The following is a 19,721-nucleotide window of genomic DNA, read 5'->3' as shown; positions in this document are numbered from 1 at the left end:
TGCTGTCCTTAGAGTGCTGTCAGAGACCGACCAATAAGTATTTACTCCTATCCAAGCCTTGTCTGCTTGTGGTCATAAGATGTTTGTTGTCACAGCTCAACATAACAGGCAGGCATGGGGTTTATTGTGTATTATGTTAGAAGTTGGAGCAAACCAGCACACTTTGCAACCAATGAAGTCAGCTATACTATGACTCAATTAAGTGTAATTTGAGCAGAGAGATTTGATTCATTACACTGTTCCTCTGTCTTGTAACTACCCTCCATGTGGCAGGTATCACTATGATGTCCCACTGGAATTGTATTATGGCTAAACATGTTCAGCCAGTCTTGCTTCATAACTAATGTAACATATGCCTTCTCCTCTTTTCTCTCTCTCTATCCCTCTCCTCCTTTCTCGCTCTCTGTCTTTCTCGCTCTCTCTCTTTCCCTCCCCTCTTTCTCTCTCCCTCCCAGTCCCAGCCATGATCACGTCGTATCCCAACACCACGCTGGCCACGCAGGGCAGTGAGAAGAGGATGAGCTGCACGGCCCACGGGGAGAAACCCATCATGGTGCGTTGGGAGAAGGAAGATCGCATCATCAACCCAGAGAGCAGCCACCGCTACGTGGTCACCGTCAAAGAAGTGGCCGACGAGGTCATCTCCACCCTGCAGGTACACATACACACCACCAGGGGGAGTGGTACTGCTTGCTTCCCAGTTACAGTTACCTCAGCTGAGGCCAGTTGGAGCGCTACTGGTTATGCAGAGATTTTGCTTGGACATAAGCGTTGGAGAAAAAGCCTGCATACTGAGTTTGTCAGTTTGTTATGATGGCTCATCATGAGCCCTGTCTGTGAATGATATAGCCCAGAATGTGTATTTCCCATGCACTTTCTTATCTATGTAGCTGACCCTCTTTTTCACATTTCTATAGATCAGGCCTACAGTGAGGGAAGACTCAGGCTTCTTCTCCTGCCATGCCATCAACTCCTATGGTGAAGACCGAGGGATCATTCAGCTAACAGTGCAAGGTACAGCTGTCTAACACTGACAATTGTCATGAAAACATCATGAAATAAAAATATATAACCCCCCCAAATAAGGTAATGATGCAACATCAGCATAATAATAATAACAATAATAATAATCATTTATTCAACTTATATAGCGCTATTCATTACATAAAGAATCTCAAAGCGCTTTAAAGCAACACAAAAATGACGAGCAATTTAGAAAACAACAGCATTATTCAAGGTTATCAGAGGGTCGGAAAGTTCATGGCTTGACTGATCATCGGAGGGAGGTGGTCAAAAGGGCAGAGCAAGCAAAGATGGTCTCTGGAGCATGTCCAGGGGCATGCAGTGTCATCAAGATGTCTCGCCATCCTTGCCGTTGTGTGGATTCTCCATAGTAGGACTTGGATGAAGTTTGAGCTCAGCCCCTGCAGTTGTAGTGTTGTATACCCATATTAGAGCTCTGCTACCCCAACCAAGCCCCGACATTATACATTGGGTTAGGACCGGGTAGGGCTTATTTTTTCATCAGTAACTATGGTACGGGCAGGGCTCGGGTATCACTAAATTGATCACTAACATTTTGAAGCTGAGCCATTGCTGGTGCTCTGCTGCACAGTACAGTCATATCTGACTAAGATCATAACATTGTGTCAGAAGTGCTTCAACCTCTTCAAATATAAGACAGGACAGATTATTTCACAGAAAATAATAATGTTCATTGAGTTTTGTCACGAAAAGTAGCTAAAAGCTAACTGCTCTCCCATGTCTCTTCATTGAGCAGAGCAGCCTAAGCGTTGCTATGAATACTCAGAGTCAAAGCGCCATGAGCAGAGCGCATGCAGAGCGCGCTGCGCACAGGGAGCGAGTGACAGACAGAGGGGCATCTAATAGATTTACTAACAGCGGAAGTTATTTCTGATTTCGGGTTTCAGGCAGGGCGGGGCCTTAAATTTGGCTGAAGCAATCTGGCCTGGGTTGGGTAGGGCTTTAATGTCGTAGGCATGGGAAGGGCTTGGGGTTAAAATTCATGCCTGTGCAGGGCTCTAACGCATATGTGTGACTTTGTGGTGTCCTTCAGAGCCCCCGGACCCTCCTGAGGTGGAGATCAGAGAGGTGAAAGACAGGACCATCGCCCTCCGCTGGACCATGGGCTTTGACGGAAACAGCCCAATCACAGGCTTCGACATTGAGTGCAAGAACAAATCAGGTACAAGACAAACAAGAGTTTTCTTTGTAAGAGATGGTATGTTCTGGATGCCAGCGATGTATAGTAATACTGTAAGCAGTGTTTCACCTATATTCATTTTGCAGTGGTGGGCCGCCACTACTAAATTGTTGCCGCCACTCCAAAAGTTATGATTTATATACAATATTTCTACCGAGACGTGCTTTTAAAAGTATAGTGCGAGATTTTGGCAAGTAAGCCCTTTTTATACTTACACAGAGTCAGTTGAACTCATGGATACCATTTTTATAAAATGTTTATGTCTCTGCATGCAGTTTGAAGTAACTTGCTCACTAGCTTAAGCGCAATGACTGGAAGTCTATGACTTCCAGTCATTCTGCTGACACTAATTAGCAATGGCTCACAATGGCTTGATTTCCAAAATCGCACTATCCCTTTAACAGAGTGACAAGTTACAACATCAATTTGTAGCAAACAAAGTGAGCAGTGGCGCGAATGAGAGCCACGAGTGCACAGCCACCACTTGCTCCTCATCTCCATACAGTGCAGTGGTGCACATTAGTTATATTTCAGATGGTGTCAACATAAATGGAATTTTCATGCACTTTGGAGTAGAATGTCTTTAAAAAAAATCACCATCAGTGACCTTATCACAGTCGTTCTACAAAAAAATCTCCCGGAGGTGCATGCCCCAGAACACCCCCAGGAAAGAGCAACCCCCCCTATCACCGCTGCCTTTGCCACTGCTGCTAAAGATAATCTTAGGCGAAACACTGTATGAATACAAATACTTTAACTTCCTGTGTATGTCTATAGTCTATCCTGATGAAATGCTTTTCTGTATCATCATGTTAAGATGGATGTGCTCCTTTTTGTCTTCCAAATAATCATTATTCATGATCTTTTCTTGTCTCAATGCTATAATTCAATACCGCAGATTAATGCGCTTAGCAGGCTTTGACCTCTAGCCCCACTCAGTGGTCCTCACGAACCCACATAAACCTTGACCTCCGGCCCTACAGGCTCCTGGGAAACAGCCCAAAGGACCAAAGACGTGTCTCCCCAGCTCAACCAGGCCACCATCATAGACCTGCACCCCTCCTCCACCTACAGCATCCGCATGTTCGCCAAGAACCACATCGGCAAGAGTGAGGCCAGCAACGAACTCACCATCACAACAGACGAAGCAGGTATAGACTCACCAGACCACCACTGGTCATATGTATGCATGCACATGCACACACAGACATCCCAGCTAACAACAAACTTTCCCACAACTTTAGAGAACGTTCCCTTAAGAGTCTCAATAGGTCATTAACTAAGGTTTTCATAGGAATGTTCCCGTGATGTGCAAGGAATGTCTCCAAGAGACCATTCCCTTAATGTGAAATAGAACTTACCGAGATTGTGGTTACCATGTTCTCAGAACATAAGATATTAATGTTCTATACACGTTGAATGAGAACATTGCAAGAACATTCATGTGTCCAGTTTTCTGTGGGTTAGGAGATTATTCCATCAACGGCCCACCAAACATACACAGAACATGGTTGCCATGTTCAGGTGGGCCTTTGCACTTCACCAAACAAAGGAAGGGAAGGGTGCTCAACAACAATGACAAAAAGGGTTTACCAAGATAAACTTCCAATAGCACTAATTTGAGGTAGAAAGGAGTTGGAGCAATCAACAAAAAAATCTGAGATGTATTTATTTTAGCTCACTGTAATCCATTGTACAGGATGCGAACAGGTGAATGACGTTTTAACGTTAAGCTTACGTCTTCCTCAGAGTCACCTGACCATTGCACTTATTTCCTATTTATAGCCTAGTGGCCTGTTGAGACACAACAATGTAAGAAAATAATAATGATTTCATCAAGGTAAATGTCAAATTATAGTACAAAATAATGCTAATAATAACAGAAATAGTGTGCCTCTTTAATCAATAGGCCATGTCAAAATATACATAGGTGATATTTGGGTGTTTGTGAATCCGGAGACACAGAGACCAATAAAATCAAGGCAATAACATTATAGAAACAAAGACAGTGAAAATCATAGTTTAGCTCCTTAGGATCCACAGTGTCTAAGGCAGCATTTCCCAAACTCTGTCCTCGGGACTCCAAGGGGTGCACCTTTTGTTTTTTGCCCTAACACTACACAGCTGATTAAAATGATCAAAGCTTGATGATTAGTTGATTATTTGACTCAGCTATGTAGTGCTAGGGCAAAAAACAAAATGTGCACCTCTTGGGTTCCAGAGGACCAAGTTTGGTAAACCCTGGTCTACTGTAAGTACTGCCAGAATGCCTCTGTTTTAGTCACCTTTTCTTGGTGAAATGTGGACATGTTCTATGGCTACAAAGCGTAGGGAGGAAGGTGAGCGAAATTGCATACTCCATGTTTTTATTACGAATTGCAGCCTTATGTTCTGTGACGTGGAGATTCAATGCTCTTTTACTTTGACCAATATAAGCATCCTTGCAGATGCATTTGAGCATGTATATGACATTTGTGGTGCTACAATTAATGAAGCTTTGGATTTTCTATTCTTTACCTGTTCTCGGGTGGTAAAAAACATTCATATTGGTCATGTTGTCAGGAAACAATGATAGTGAGGTTTATGCTCAACTCTCTGACACTAAGTTATATGTCCCTCTCCGTTCCAACCACACAGTGCCTTCAGGAAGTATTCACAGCCCTTGACTTTTTCCACATTTTGTTGTTATAGCCTAAATTTAAAATGGATTAAAATTAGATTTTTTTGTCACTGGCCTACACACAATATCCCATAATGCCAAAGGGGCCATTTTTAGAAGAGAATAAAAAATGAAAAGCTGAAATGTCTTGAGTCAATAAGTATTCAACCCCTTTGTTATGGAAAGCCTAAATAAGTTCAGGAGTAAAAATGTGCTTAAGAAGTCACATAATAAGTTGCATGAACTCACTCTGTGTGCAATAATAGTGTTTAACATGATTTTTGAATGATTACATCATTTATGTACCCCACACATACAATTATCTGTAATGTTGAACAGTGAATTTCAAGCACAGATTCAACCACAAAGACCATGAAGGTTTTCCACTGCATCGCGAAGAAGGGCACCTATTGGTAGATGGGTAAAAATAAAAAATGCAGACATTGAATATACCTTTGAGCATGGTGAAGTTATTAATTACACTTTGGATGGTGTATCAATACACCCAGTTACTACAAAGATACAGGCATCCTTCCCAACTCAGTTGCCGGATAGGAAGGAAACCCCTCAGGGATTTCACCATGATGCCATTGGTGATTTTAAAACAGTTACAGAGTTTAATGACTATGATAGGTAAAAACTGACAATGGATCAACAACATTGGAGTTACTCAACAAGACTAACCTAATTAACAGAGTGAAAAGTAGGAAGCCTGTACAGAATACAAATATTCTAAAACATGCATCATGTTTGCAACAAGGCACTAAAGTAATACTGCAAAAAATGTGGCAAAGCAATTCACTTTTTGTCCTGAATAAAAAGTGTTATATTGGATTTGCCCCAAACATAACACATTACTGAGTACCACTCTCCATATTTTCAAACATAGTGGTGGCTGCATCATGTTATGGGTATGCTTGTAATCCTTAAGGACTGGGGAGTTTTCAGCGTAAAAAAAAACGTAATGGAGCTAAGCACAGGCAAAATCCTAAAGGGAAACTTGGTTCATTCTGCTTTCCACTAGACACTGGGAGAGGAATTCACCTTTCAGCAGGACAATAACCTAAAACACAAGGCCAAATCTACACTGAAGTTGCTTACCAAGAAGACAGTGAATATTCCTGAGTGGCCGAGTTACAGTTTTGACTTAAATCTGCTTGAAAATCTATGAAAATAATTGAAAATGGTTGTATAGTAATAATCAACAACCAATTTGACAGAGCTTGAAGAATTTTGAAAAGAAAATTGGACAAATATTGTACAATCCAGGTGTGCAAAGCTCTTAGATACTTACCCAGAAAGACTCGCAGCTGTAATCACTGCCAAAGGTGATCCTAACGTGTATTGACTCAGGTGTGTGAATACTTCTGTAAATTAGATATTTCTGTATTTCTTTTTCAATACATTTGCTACAATTTCTAAAATCATGTTTTCACTTTGTCATTATAGGGTATTGTGTGTAGATAGGTGCGAGAAAAAATATATTTAATCCATTTTGAATTCAGGCTGTAACACAACAAAATGTGGAATAAGTCAAGGGGTATGAATACTTTCTGAAGGCACTGTAGATAGCTTCATATATAATGCTCTTTCAGAGGGTTGGATAACGGAAACGGAGAAGGACTTTCTCATTACGCCACTCCCAGCCTACCCAGTTAATAATTATGGCTTACTGAAAATCAGTGGCGACCCGTTGTTCAGGGATTTGGGGCATGTTATTTTGGCATAAATATGTGTCACATATCCGTTTGCAAACAATGTTAAAAAAAATCATAGAGTGTAAATTTGTGTAAATTGTGTAAATCTTGTGTAAATTGTGTAAATCTGAAACAACTTGATAGGTCTAAGCAAAGGAATGAATGCACTATGAAGTAAATCTCAGCTCTGTTAAAAATACACTCAATAATTTTTTGGATTGATCATAGTGATACAGAAGTATCATTAAAACAGGTTAATATGCCCCACCGACATCAGGCAACTATACAGAAAGCCCTTAAATTGTTTAAATATGTAAATCAAGTCAATAATAAGAGAATTGCCAACTTAACTGATCTTAATGCTGTAAACCAAGAGGTTGTGAGTTCAAATCCCAGGTGAGGACATGTTAAATAATAAATGCATAATGTAATCATGTATGTCAAAGTGTGTAAACACTATGTTAAAAGCACTTTGTGAGTATCCCTAACTTTGCCCACAGACAAAAAGAGCTGTGAATGGTTTAGCGGTTCACCAATCAGGGCCTTGGTGGGCTTGGCAACAGTAACAAGGTGTTCTTGCAATGTTTCCATAGAATATGATGTTGGAATATTCTCATAACCCTCAGAAAACTGGACCCAGGAATGTTATTGCAACATTCTCATGAAACGTGTCTAGAACTTTAATTTCTGAGAACATGGCAACCATGTCCTGTGTATGTCTGGTGGAATGTTGATGAAACTAGACACATGAATGTTCTTGCAACGTCCCATAAAACGCATCTAGAACATTAATGTTGTAACAGGGGAATGGGGAGTCAAGTCAATTCATTAACAGCAGAGTGACATCAGCTCCATTGGCTCTATTGCATTATTGAAGACACGCTGACCCTGCACTAAAAGCAGGACTTTTCAATTAACAGACCATGTTGTAAATGTCACACTGCAATCAATAGACCACTGGCCAGCCCCTCTGCAAATTGCCCCTGTTCCCTTTGGTGGTTCTTTGGTGGTTCGTCCCAACCCCCACTCTGCACTTCTCTCTCTCACTTCTCTTCTGACTGTCTGTCCCCCATGACCCCTCATAAACATGACCACCATCTTCATTATTGTGAAGTGGGCTGGGCCATCTGAGACCAACTACTCTGGTCTACCCATAGATACAGTAGGACCTTAGCCTTCCATGTCTCAGAATCGTAGAATTGACTTGACCTTGGCATAACCTTCAAAATACACTCAGTTTGGATAGTTCCATTCCATTGGCAGAATGCTGGTAGACTGACTTCTTTGCCTTGTACCTCATCTACTAAACTGACAGTAGCTCAGATCTCAATTACCTTAATGTGTCTTTTCTTCTAGCCCCTGATGGTCCCCCACAAGATGTGCAGCTTGAAGCTTTCTCCTCTCAGAGCATCAAAGTGTCCTGGAGGGTAAGATACATTTAACCTGCTATTACCACTAGGACTGAAGAACCCTTACTGCAGCTCTATGGTCTGTTAGCTACATGGTCTGCTACACGTCAGGGCCTTGAGGGCCACAACCATTCTTCTGTCCTTAAAGAGCTTTTGAAAAATACAAATTTCCCCCAATATCTAATGTGCGTTCCCCTCTCCTCCTTCTTCCCTCCCCCAGGCTCCTAAGAAGCACCTCCAGAATGGAGCAATCCGAGGCTACCAGGTGGGCTACAGGGAGTTCAGCTCCGGGGGAAACTACCAGTTCAATGTCATCACCATGGAGACGACGGGGGACAACGACCACAGTGAGAGCATCACCCTGGACAACCTGAAGAAGTTCACCCAGTATGGGGTGGTGGTGCAGGCCAGCAACAGTGCTGGGACTGGACCTTCCTCCCAGGAGGTCATCTCTACCACACTGGAGGATGGTGAGGACAACGGGCACATGCACGCACGCACACGGGCACGCACACACACACACACACACACACACACACACACACTGCCCTTAGCTATCAGTGACAATATGGTAGACAGTGAAAATCTTATTGATTTCACAATATTGTGGTGCATCAAGGGTCAAATGGCTGATGTTTTGTCTTTGAGGGAAGTGAACTCCCAGGATGGAGCTTTATTGCCATCTAGTGGATAGTGTTGGTACTGCTGGTGTAGTGTTTGTGGCGGTCATTATTGCCATGGCTCAAGAAAGCATGATGAATGCTAGATCCCCCCCAAAAATTCAAATGAGCATTTTGAAGTTGACTTCCATTGTCCTCCAAGAGTAGCTCAATATTTTCATCTCTTCAGTAAACTCTTCTGTTCATGCTTCTGGTTTGGAGAGTGAGGTAACGGTGTTGTTTTTCCTCCTGCCTGGTTGTAACAGTTCCCAGTCGACCTCCAGAGAACGTCCAGGCCACGGCGGCATCCCCAGAGGTTATCTCTCTGTCCTGGCTGACCCCTCCTAAAGATGCCCTCAACGGCATCCTGCTTGGCTTCAGAGTCATCTACTGGGCCAACCTGCCGGACGGAGGTACAGCAACACACAGTACACACACACACAGAGAAGGATGTAGACATTATACTGTATCTTGCCTGGTCCGTAACTCTCTAAGACACACTGTATATAGAATGTATACAGTATCAACATGATTCACTATGCATGAAAATTGAAGTGGATGAATGAGACATATTAGCAGTGACCCAGGCTTTCTAGTCCAATTCAGGCAGCCTGGCATGGCATGCAGTCGTCACGTGCTGGGGAGACATCAGTGACCGCTTCTGACAGCCACGTTACCTTTGACCCCTCATCTGTCATATCATATCCTCGCTGATGGCCCCTGGATGCACTAATAGAAAAGCACCGCTCACAGCCTGACAGCTCAATCTAGTTTGCATAGTAACAGTGCATTTCATTGTGGGACACGCTCCAGAGTCCCAACAATACTACAGCCATAGCCATGTGTTGCATATATTCTATACATATTGATATCGTATGTAACATTGAGTATGAATACAGCTCTTATTCATTTAAATGAAATATGTCACTCATTATGTGTGATAAAAAAATCATGTTTATGTATTTATTGTCTAAGACACTTGTCTAAACCTTCAGCCAGTGTCTGTTGTGCTCTTCATATATTCAAAATATGAGCAAAGTATCATGGGTTGTTAAAACCTCATGCACCAGCAGACGGGGCTATAGGCCCTTTTTCTAAGTTGGTGGAACAACTTTGTTTTATTCATCCAACACTGCTGTTCTAAACATTTGGCTCTATCCCGTCTGCAGTAATCAAACTCAAAATAATGTTTTATTTTATTATTTGCATTCAAGCACTCAATGGTGTATATTTATCACCCATTTCATGAGTCAGAATAGTGATTACAACTATCGTAAACCACAGCATATATTGTACTATACATTTCCAAATCACAGTATTCTGACTCGTAAACCTTTCACTCACTGTTATATCCCAAAGAAGTGCTCTGAACAGCCCACAACACAACCATAAAGGATGGAGCTATAGAGACATAGATGAACAGATTCCAGCTAGTGTAGAACACCTGAGCTGTTAATATGCTATGGCTGCATTGGGACAGTTTGGCGTTTGAATGGCATCATTAAAGAGAGGGAGGAGGAGGGAGGGAGAGGGAGGAGGAACACCTGTACTGACAGGGAGGATGGAGCATTAGCAGACTGTGGCTCACATCCAGACTGCAGTAGAGGAGGGAAGAGAGAGAGAGCGAATGGAGAGAAGACAGAGGATAGAGAAAGGAGGGGGAGAGAAAGAGGAAAGTGAAAGAGAGAGAGAGGAGAGAGATGGAGAGACATCTATAATTCAACCCTTAGAAACATTGTCAGAGTCAAGGAGAAACACACCAGAACAGACCTTGGATGGGCTTTTCAATCATGTATTTGTGTCCATCGTTTGATTGAATAAGGTGTTATGTATGTTCACCGCTAAGACATCCTTGGCCATCTTATTTTATATATGTGATATACTGTACAAGTATATCACATACAAAGCGATAAAGACATGGAATGGCCTCCCCTCCTCCCTGAAAGCTTTAGGCAGCCTCCAAGCCTTCTCATCCGAGACAAAAACATGGGTTAAGTCCAATCAAAAGTGTGCACACTGATTTTAATCTAATAAACCACCGTGACTTTTTAATGCAACAGAAAACACTCTAGAACACACACATGTGTATTCAACAGGTGCAATAACTGGGCTTTGTTCAATATTTTGTCTTTACTAGGTGTTTTATAACCCCAATATTATCAAGTCCAACAGCATGTGCAATGATTTTTATGTGTAATGTCTTGCGTTCTGTTTTGAATAATGTCTGATGTATCAAATGTATTCATGTTTATTTGTTCACCTGCCCAGGGATTGCAGATGTATATTATCTGTTAGCTAAATCTGGTGCAATGCATAACTTCTCACTCCTAAACCTTATGTTTTGTTGTACTTTAATCACATGTTATGTGAATAAAGTCATACCAGATAAAAAAAAATATCATGACAGCTGTGATGGAAACAGGGAGTTTCGGTACAATTTTTAAAATGCAGACAGATCATTTGTTCGATCGACATGGGTGGGGGGAGGGATCCTTTTGTGTCTGTAAAATGTACTATGTGAGAAATTGCAGTGGAAACGCATTTTTTTTTGCAAATATTGATATAACAACCATCGTATGGAAGTAACGCGATGACATGGTGTGTGGTCCTCCCACTGCGACTCGGGGAAACCATGCAATTTATTAGACTACAGCTGAAAAAAATGATGATGAACTTTCACAACCTTGTGAAGTTCAAGGTGGTCTTGATGCTCCTTTCCAATATATATCAAGCACAGGAGGTTGGTGGCACCTTTATCGGGGAGGAAGAGCTCGTGGTAAAGGATGAAGCGGAATTAGTGGAATGGTACCAAATACATCAAACACATGGTTTCCATGTGTTTGATGCCATTCCATTTGCTCCTTTACGGACATTATTATGAGCCATCCTCCCCTCAACAGCCTCCACTGATTATCGAGGGTGATTGATGCTGATGATGCTTGACTGCTGTTTGACAAATAAGAATATTCTCGCTCTTATCCATAATAATCTCATCATGTAGACTAGCGTACCCGCACAGCTTACCCACACTGTATCTGCGAGCTGTTGGCTAGAGCGCACATGCCAAGACCACAGGAGGCACATTTTCTACTTAACGCAGCAGTTTTTGGGACAAAACTAATCGGTAGAGTTGAAAATACGATGGAAACACATTGAACTTTAGATTTTTATTTGGTACATGAAAACCTAAGCAAAAAAGTACATTTTGTGTGCACTACATCATCACCCACTGATTTTATCTGCTGAAAGTGTGTTTGGTGGAAGCACCACTGGTATGAAAATGCACATATTTTCTTTATGCAGATTTTTGAATATTTGCATTAAAATCGGTCGCCAATTGGATGTAAACCTAGCTATTGTTCTTGTTTTAAATTAACTTAATTAAATATATGTCACGACTTCTACCGAAGATAACCCCTCTCCCTGTTCGGGCGGCGCTCGGCGTCGCCGGTTTACTAGCCGCCACCGATCCCTTTTTCCTTTTCTGGTTGTTCATTTTCACACCTGGTTTCAATTGCGTTTATTTCTGTGTGTATATAGGGCACCTGTTACCTGCCTTATTTCGTGCGGGATTAAGCTTGTGTGTATTTGCGCTCGTTTATCTTTGATGTTTCTTGTTTTCGTTATTACGCACGTGTAGTTAAGTTTCGGAACTGAGTTTGTTCCTCCGTGCGTTTGACACGAGTTTCTGTTTTGTTTTCACATTTTTTTGGCACTTGTATGTAGTGTCGGAACTGTGGTTGTTCCTCCTTGTGTTGGCACGAGTTTCTGGGTCCGTGGGAGAGCGTAGTTTTGGATTTTCGTCTGTGGAAATTTTGTATTGATGGACTATATATATATTATATATTAAACACGCTTCTCAGAAATCCCTGCTCTCCTGCGCCTGACTCCTACACCTCTCACCGAGACGCACCTTATCACAGAATCCCGCACCAAAAAAAAATGTATGGAGTCAGCAGGAGCAGACGCACTTCCAGGGTCCGTGGAGGAGCGAGTTCAACACCACACGGCAGTGTTACACCGGCTGGGAACCGCCATGGATCAGGTGATGGCGACGATGGAGAGATGGGAGAGAGGTGGCCTTCCCACACCTTTATCAGCCACACCCCAACCAGTACCACTACCCTCTCCTTCATTGCCTGAGCACAGTGGGATTCGACTCGCCCTCCCGAGGGAGTACGATGGGACGGCGGCCGGGTGCCAGGGGTTCTTACTCCAGATGGACCTATACCTGGAGACCGTTCGTCCGGCTCCTTCGGGAGGTGAGAGCGTGAACACCCTCGTCTCCTGCCTCTCCGGTAAAGCCCTGGAGTGGGCCAACGCGGTATGGAACGATCCTGACTCGGCGAGGGACCGCTACCCAGAGTTCACCCGCCGCTTTCGGGCCGTGTTCGATCACCCACCTGAGGGTCGAGCGGCGGGTGAACGGCTGTTCCATCTGAGGCAGGAGAGGAGGAGTGCTCAGGACTTTGCTCTAGAGTTCCGGACCTTGGCCGCTGGCGCGGGATGGAACGACAGGGCCTTGATCGATCACTATAGGTGTAGTTTGCGTGAGGAGGTCCGTAGGGAGCTGGCCTGTAGAGACACCACCCTCTCCTTGGACCAGTTGATCGACATGTCCATTCGGTTGGACAACTTGCTGGCGACCCGCGGACGTCCAGATCGGGCTCTGTCAGTTCCATTCCCCAGCTCCACCACTCCAACACCCATGGAGCTAGGAGGTGCTGCAGCGAGGGCGACCGGAGGAGGGGGCCTTTCCTGTGCCAGCTGTGGTCGCAGAGGGCACACTGCTGACCGGTGCTGGGGGGGTCCTCCAGGGAGTCGAGACGCCAGGCCGAGCACTGCTCGGACACCTCAGGTGAGTCGGCACCAGGCTCACCCAGAGCCCCCTGTTAGTCACATGTATGTATGGATTGTTTTTCCTGAATTTTCCCCTCTTTCCCGGCATAAGGCGCTAGTAGATTCAGGCGCGGCGGGGAATTTTATTGACCGCGGTTTAGCGCAAAGGTTAGGGATCCCCCTTGTTCAGCTTGACAAACCCTTCCCAGTGCACGCCTTAGATAGCCGACCATTAGGGTCAGGGCTAGTCAGGGAGGCCACGGCTCCACTGGTCATGGTCACGCAGGAGGGTCATGAGGAGAAAATTAGTCTCTTCCTCATTGATTCTCCTGCGTTTCCGGTGGTGCTGGGGATCCCCTGGTTGGCCCGTCACAACCCCAGGATTTCGTGGCAACAGAGGGCTCTACAGGGGTGGTCGGAGGAGTGCTCAGGCAGGTGTGTAGGAGTTTCCATCGGTGCTACAACGGTGGAGAGTCCAGACCAAGTCTCCACCGTGCGCATTCCCTCAGAATATGCCGATTTGGCTATCGCCTTCTGTAAAAAGAAGGCGACCCAATTACCACCTCATCGACGAGGGGATTGTGCGATAAATCTCCTGGTAGGCGCTGCACTTCCCAGGAGTCACGTGTATCCCCTGTCCCAGGAGAAAACGGTGGCTATGGAGACATACATATCTGAATCTCTGGGGCAGGGGTACATTCGGCCCTCCATCTCACCTGCCTCCTCGAGTTTCTTTTTTGTGAAGAAGGAGGGAGGTCTGCGTCCGTGCATTGACTATAGAGGTCTAAATTCCATCACGGTGGGGTATAGTTACCCGCTACCTCTCATTGCCATGGCGATTGAGTCATTTCACGGAGCACGGTTTTTCACAAAACTGGATCTCAGGAGTGCATTTAACTTGGTGCGTATCCGGAAGGGAGATGAGTGGAAGACAGCGTTTAGTACCACATCCGGCCATTATGAGTACCTCGTCATGCCGTACGGGTTGAAGAATGCTCCAGCAGTCTTCCAATCTTTTGTAGACGAGATTCTCAGGGACCTGCACGGTCAGGGTGTGGTGGTTTACATCGATGACATTCTGGTCTATTCCGCTACACACGCCGCGCATGTGTCTCTAGTGCGCAAGGTACTTGGGCACCTGTTGGAGCATGACCTGTACGTCAAGGCTGAGAAATGCTTGTTCTTCCAACAGGCCGTCTCCTTCCTTGGGTATCGCATTTCCACATCAGGGTTGGTGATGGAGTGTGACCGCATTGCAGCCGTGCGTAATTGGCCGACTCCAACCATGGTAAAGGAGGTGCAGCGGTTCTTAGGGTTTGCCAACTACTACCGGAGGTTTATCCGGGGTTTTGGGCAGGTGGCTGCTCTCATTACGTCACTGCTGAAGGGGGGGGCGGCGCGTCTGGGGTGGTCGGCTGAGGCGGACAGGGCTTTTGGTCGCCTGAAGGCTCTTTTTACCTCGGCTCCCGTGCTGGCGCATCCGGACCCCTCTTTGGCATTCATAGTGGAGGTGGACGCATCCGAGGCTGGGGTCGGAGCCGTGCTCTCCCAGCGCTCGGGTACGCCACCGAAGCTCCGCCCCTGTGCTTTCTTTTCTCGGAAACTCAGCTCGGCGGAGCGAAACTATGACGTGGGGGATCGGGAGTTGCTGGCTGTTGTCAGAGCCCTGAAGGTGTGGAGACATTGGCTTGAGGGGGCCCAACACCCTTTTCTCATCTGGACTGACCACCGTAATCTAGAGTACATTCGGGCAGCGAGGAGACTGAACCCTCGTCAGGCAAGGTGGGCCATGTTTTTCACCCGATTTAGGTTTACCATCTCCTATAGACCAGGCTCCCAGAACACTAAGGCAGACGCACTGTCCCGACTATATGATACGGAGGAGCGGGCCATCGATCCTGCGCCCATCCTCCCGGCTTCTTGTCTAGTGGCACCTGTGAGGTGGGAGGTGGACGCAGACATTGAGCGAGCATCGCGTGTTGAGCCTACTCCACCACAGTGTCCAGCGGGACGGGTGTACGTTCCGCTGGAGGTTAGAGACAGGCTAATTTGGTGGGCTCACACGTCCCCCTCTGGTCACCCGGGGATTGGTAGGACGGTGCGATGTCTTAGTGGGAAGTACTGGTGGTCCACTTTAGCCAAGGACGTGAGGGTTTATGTGTCCTCCTGCTCAGTGTGCGCTCAGTGCAAGGCTCCTAGGCACCTGCCCAGAGGGAAGTTACAACCCCTTCCCGTTCCACAGCGGCCTTGGTCACACCTGTCGGTTGACTTCTTGACCGATCTGCCACCATCACAGGGCAACACCACGATCCTGGTCGTTGTGGATCGGTTTTCTAAGTCCTGTCGTCTCCTCCCTTTGCCCGGTCTCCCTACAGCCCTACAGACGGCGGAGGCCCTGTTTACTCACGTCTTCCGGCACTACGGGGTGCCTGAGGATATTGTTTCTGATCGAGGTCCCCAGTTCACGTCCAGGGTGTGGAAGGCGTTCATGGAACGTTTGGGGGTCTCGGTCAGCCTTACCTCTGGGTTTCACCCCGAGAGTAATGGGCAGGTGGAAAGAGTGAACCAGGATGTGGGTAGGTTTCTGCGGTCGTATTGCCAGGACCGGCCAGGGGAGTGGGCGAAGTACATCCCATGGGCAGAGATGGCCCAGAATTCACTCCGCCACTCCTCTACGAACCTGTCGCCCTTCCAATGTGTGTTGGGTTATCAGCCGGTCCTGGTACCATGGCATCAGAGCCAGACCGAGGCTCCTGTGGTGGACGATTGGGTGACACGCTCAAGGGAAACCTGGGAGGCCGCCCACGGGTACCTTAAACGGGACGAAGGGCGGCAGAAGGCCAGTGCCGACCGCCACCGCAGCGAGGCCCCAGTGTACACACCGGGGGACCGGGTCTGGCTCTCGACCCGAAACCTGCCCCTCCACCTGCCCTGCCGGAAGCTGGGTCCGCGGTTTGTGGGGCCATTCAAAGTCCTGAGGAGAATAAACGAGGTGTGTTATAGATTACAGCTCCCCCCTTATTACCGTATTAACCCCTCGTTTCATGTGTCTCTCCTCAGGCCGGTGGTGCCTGGTCCGCTTCAAGAAGATGAGGTGCGGGAGATCCCTCCGCCCCCCCTGGACATCGGGGGGGCGCCGGCGTATGCAGTTCGGTCCATACTGGACTCGAGGCGTCGGGTGGGGGGTCTTCAGTACCTCGTGGACTGGGAGGGGTACGGTCCGGAGGAGAGATGCTGGGTGCCGGTGGAGGACGTACTGGATCCACCTATGCTAAAGGAGTTTCACCGCCTCCATCCGGATCGCCCTGCGCCTCGTCCTCCGGGTCGTCCTCGAGGTCGTCGCGCTGCGGGAGCCGCGCGTCAGGAGGGGGGTACTGTCACGACTTCTACCGAAGATAACCCCTCTCCCTGTTCGGGGCGGCGCTCGGCGTCACCGGTTTACTAGCCGCCACCGATCCCTTTTTCCTTTTCTGGTTGTTTTGTCTGTGTTCATTTTCACACCTGGTTTCAATTGCGTTTATTTCTGTGTGTATATAGGGCACCTGTTACCTGCCTTATTTCGTGCGGGATTAAGCTTGTGTGTATTTGCGCTCGTTTATCTTTGATGTTTCTTGTAGTTAAGTTTCGGAACTGAGTTTGTTCCTCCTTGCGTTTGGTACGAGTTTCTGTTTTGTTTTCACATTTTTTTGGCACTTGTATGTAGTGTCAGAACTGTGGTTGTTCCTCCGTGTGTTGGCACGAGTTTCTGGGTCCGTGGGAGAGCGTAGTTTTGGATTTTCGTTGGTGGAAATTTTGTATTGATGGACTATATATATATTATATATTAAACACGCTTCTCAGAAATCCCTGCTCTCCTGCGCCTGACTCCTACACCTCTCACCGAGACGCACCTTATCACAATATATATATATATATACACTGAGTGTACAAAACATTAGGAACACCTCTTTCCATGACAGACTGACCAGGTGAAAGCTTTGATCCCTTATTGATGTCACCTGTTAAATCCACTTCAATCAGTGTAGATGAAGGGGAGAACTAGGATTTTTAAACAATTGAGACATGGATTGTTTATGAATGTGTGCCATTCAAAGGGTGAATGAGCATGACAAAATATTTAAGTGCCTTGGTTTGAGTGCTGGGTTTTTCACATTCAACAGTTTCTTGTGTCCTGATGAATTGAGGCTGTTCCGAGGGAAAGGGGGGGTGCAACTCAATGTTAGGAAGGTGTTCCTAATGTTTTGTACACTCAGTGTATATTTGTGTATTTTATATATACTGAACAAAAATATAAATTCAACATAGAACAATTTCATTGATTTTCCTGAGTTACAGTTCATATGAGGAAATCAGTCAATTGAAATAAATAAATTAGAACCTTATCTATGGATTTCACATGACTGGGAATACAGATATGCATCTGTTGGTCACAGATACAGTCAACATACACTTAGGTTGGAGTCATTAAAACTCGTTTTTCAACCAATCCACAAATTTCTTGTTAACAAACTATAGTTTTGGCAAATCGATTAGGCAAATCGATCGATTATCTACTTTGTGCATGACTCAAGTCATTTTTCCAACTATTGTTTAAAGACAGATTATTTCACTTATAATTCACTGTATTACAATTCCAGTGGGTCAGTAGTTTACATACACTAAGTTGACTGTGCCAGCTTGGAAAATTCCAGAAAATGTCATGGCTTTAGAAACTTTGAATAGGCTAATAAGACATAATTTGAGTCAATTGGAGGTGTACCTGTGGATGTATTTCAAGGCCTACCTTCAAACTCAGTGCCTCTTTACTTGAAATCATGGGAAAATCAAAAGAAATCAGCCAAGACCTCAGAAAAGAATTGTAGACCTCCACAACTCTGGTTCATCATTGGCAGCAATTTCCAAAGGCCTGAAGGTACCACGTTCATCTGTACAAACAATAGTACGCAAGTATAAACACCATGGGACCACGCAGCCGTCATACCGCTCAGGAAGGAGACGCGTTCTGTTTCCTAGAGATGAAAGTACTTTGGTGTGAAAAGTGCAAATCAATCCCAGAACAACAGCAAAGGACCTTGTGAAGATGCTGGTGGAATCAGGTACAACAGTATCTATATCCACAGTAAAACGAGTCCTATATCGACATAACCTGAAAGGCCGCTCAGCAAGGAAGAAGCCACTGCTCCAAAACTGCTATAAAAAAGCCAGACTATGTTTTGCAACTGCACATGGTGATAAAGATCGCACTTTTTGGAGAAATGTCCTCTAGTCTGATGAAACAAAAATAGAACTGTTTGGCCATAATGACCATTGTTATGTTTAGAGGACATAATGGCCTGCAAAACATTTTTGTTCATGGCCCTAAGCATTATGGGATGTTAATTGCTTAATTAACTCAGGAATCACACCTGTGTGGAAGCACCTGCTTTCAATATACTTTGTATCCCTCATTTACTCAAGTGTTTCCATTGTTTTGGCAGTTACACATACAGTACCAGTCAAAAGTTTGGACACCTACTCATTCCAGGGTTTTTCAGATTTTTTTTCTATTTTCTACATTGTAGACATCAAAACTATGGAATTATGTCGTAACCAAAAAAAGTGTTAAACAAATTAAAATATATAATGTATTTGAGATTCTTCAAAGTAGCCACCCTTTGCCTTGATGACAGCTTTACACACTCTTGGAATTCTCTCAACCAGCTTTGAGAGGTAGTCACCTGGAATGCATTTCAATTAACATGTGTGCCTTGTTAAAAGTCAATTTGTGTAATGTCTTTCCTTCTTAATGCGTTTGAGCCAATCAGTTGTGTTGTGACAATGTAGGGGTGGTATACAGAAGATAGCCTTATTTGGTCAAAGACAGAGTCGATATTATGGCAAGAACAGCTCAAATAAGCAAAGAGCAATGACAGTCCATCATTACTTTAAGCGATGAAGGCCAGTCAATCCGGAAAATATTAAGAACTTTGAAAGTTTCTTCAAGTGCAGTCGCAAAAACCATCAAGCGCTATAATGAAACTGGCTCTCATGAGGACCGCCACAGGAAAGGAAGACCCAGAGTTACCTCTGCTGCAGAGTACAAGTTCATTAGAGTTACCAGCCTCAGAAATTGCAGCCCAAATAAATGCTTCACAGAGTTCAAGTAACAGACACATCCCAACATCAACTGTTCAGAGGAGACTGCGAGAATCAGGCCTTCATGGTCGAATTGCTGCAAAGAAACCACTACTAAAG

General features: G+C 45.1%; 1 protein-coding gene across 2 annotated transcripts in view; it reads left to right on the top strand.

Moving 5' to 3' along the window:
• LOC120044311 (Down syndrome cell adhesion molecule homolog) overlaps positions 1 to 19,721 on the top strand; it is a 120,915-nt gene that overhangs the window by 79,370 nt on the left and 21,824 nt on the right. For both annotated transcript variants that reach the window (XM_038988926.1, XM_038988925.1), the window contains exons 11-17: positions 456 to 655; positions 918 to 1,014; positions 2,078 to 2,206; positions 3,208 to 3,375; positions 7,937 to 8,007; positions 8,210 to 8,459; positions 8,915 to 9,061. In XM_038988926.1, the coding sequence (XP_038844854.1) occupies positions 456 to 655; positions 918 to 1,014; positions 2,078 to 2,206; positions 3,208 to 3,375; positions 7,937 to 8,007; positions 8,210 to 8,459; positions 8,915 to 9,061 (1,062 nt within the window). The remainder of the gene's footprint in view (positions 1 to 455; positions 656 to 917; positions 1,015 to 2,077; positions 2,207 to 3,207; positions 3,376 to 7,936; positions 8,008 to 8,209; positions 8,460 to 8,914; positions 9,062 to 19,721) is intronic.

The sequence above is a fragment of the Salvelinus namaycush genome, chromosome 3 (genome assembly GCF_016432855.1).
Source record: "Salvelinus namaycush isolate Seneca chromosome 3, SaNama_1.0, whole genome shotgun sequence".
In the NCBI taxonomy this organism is placed as follows: domain Eukaryota; kingdom Metazoa; phylum Chordata; class Actinopteri; order Salmoniformes; family Salmonidae; genus Salvelinus; species Salvelinus namaycush.
Note: the sequence above shows the minus strand (reverse complement) of the source record. Positions and strands in the feature narration are given on the sequence as shown.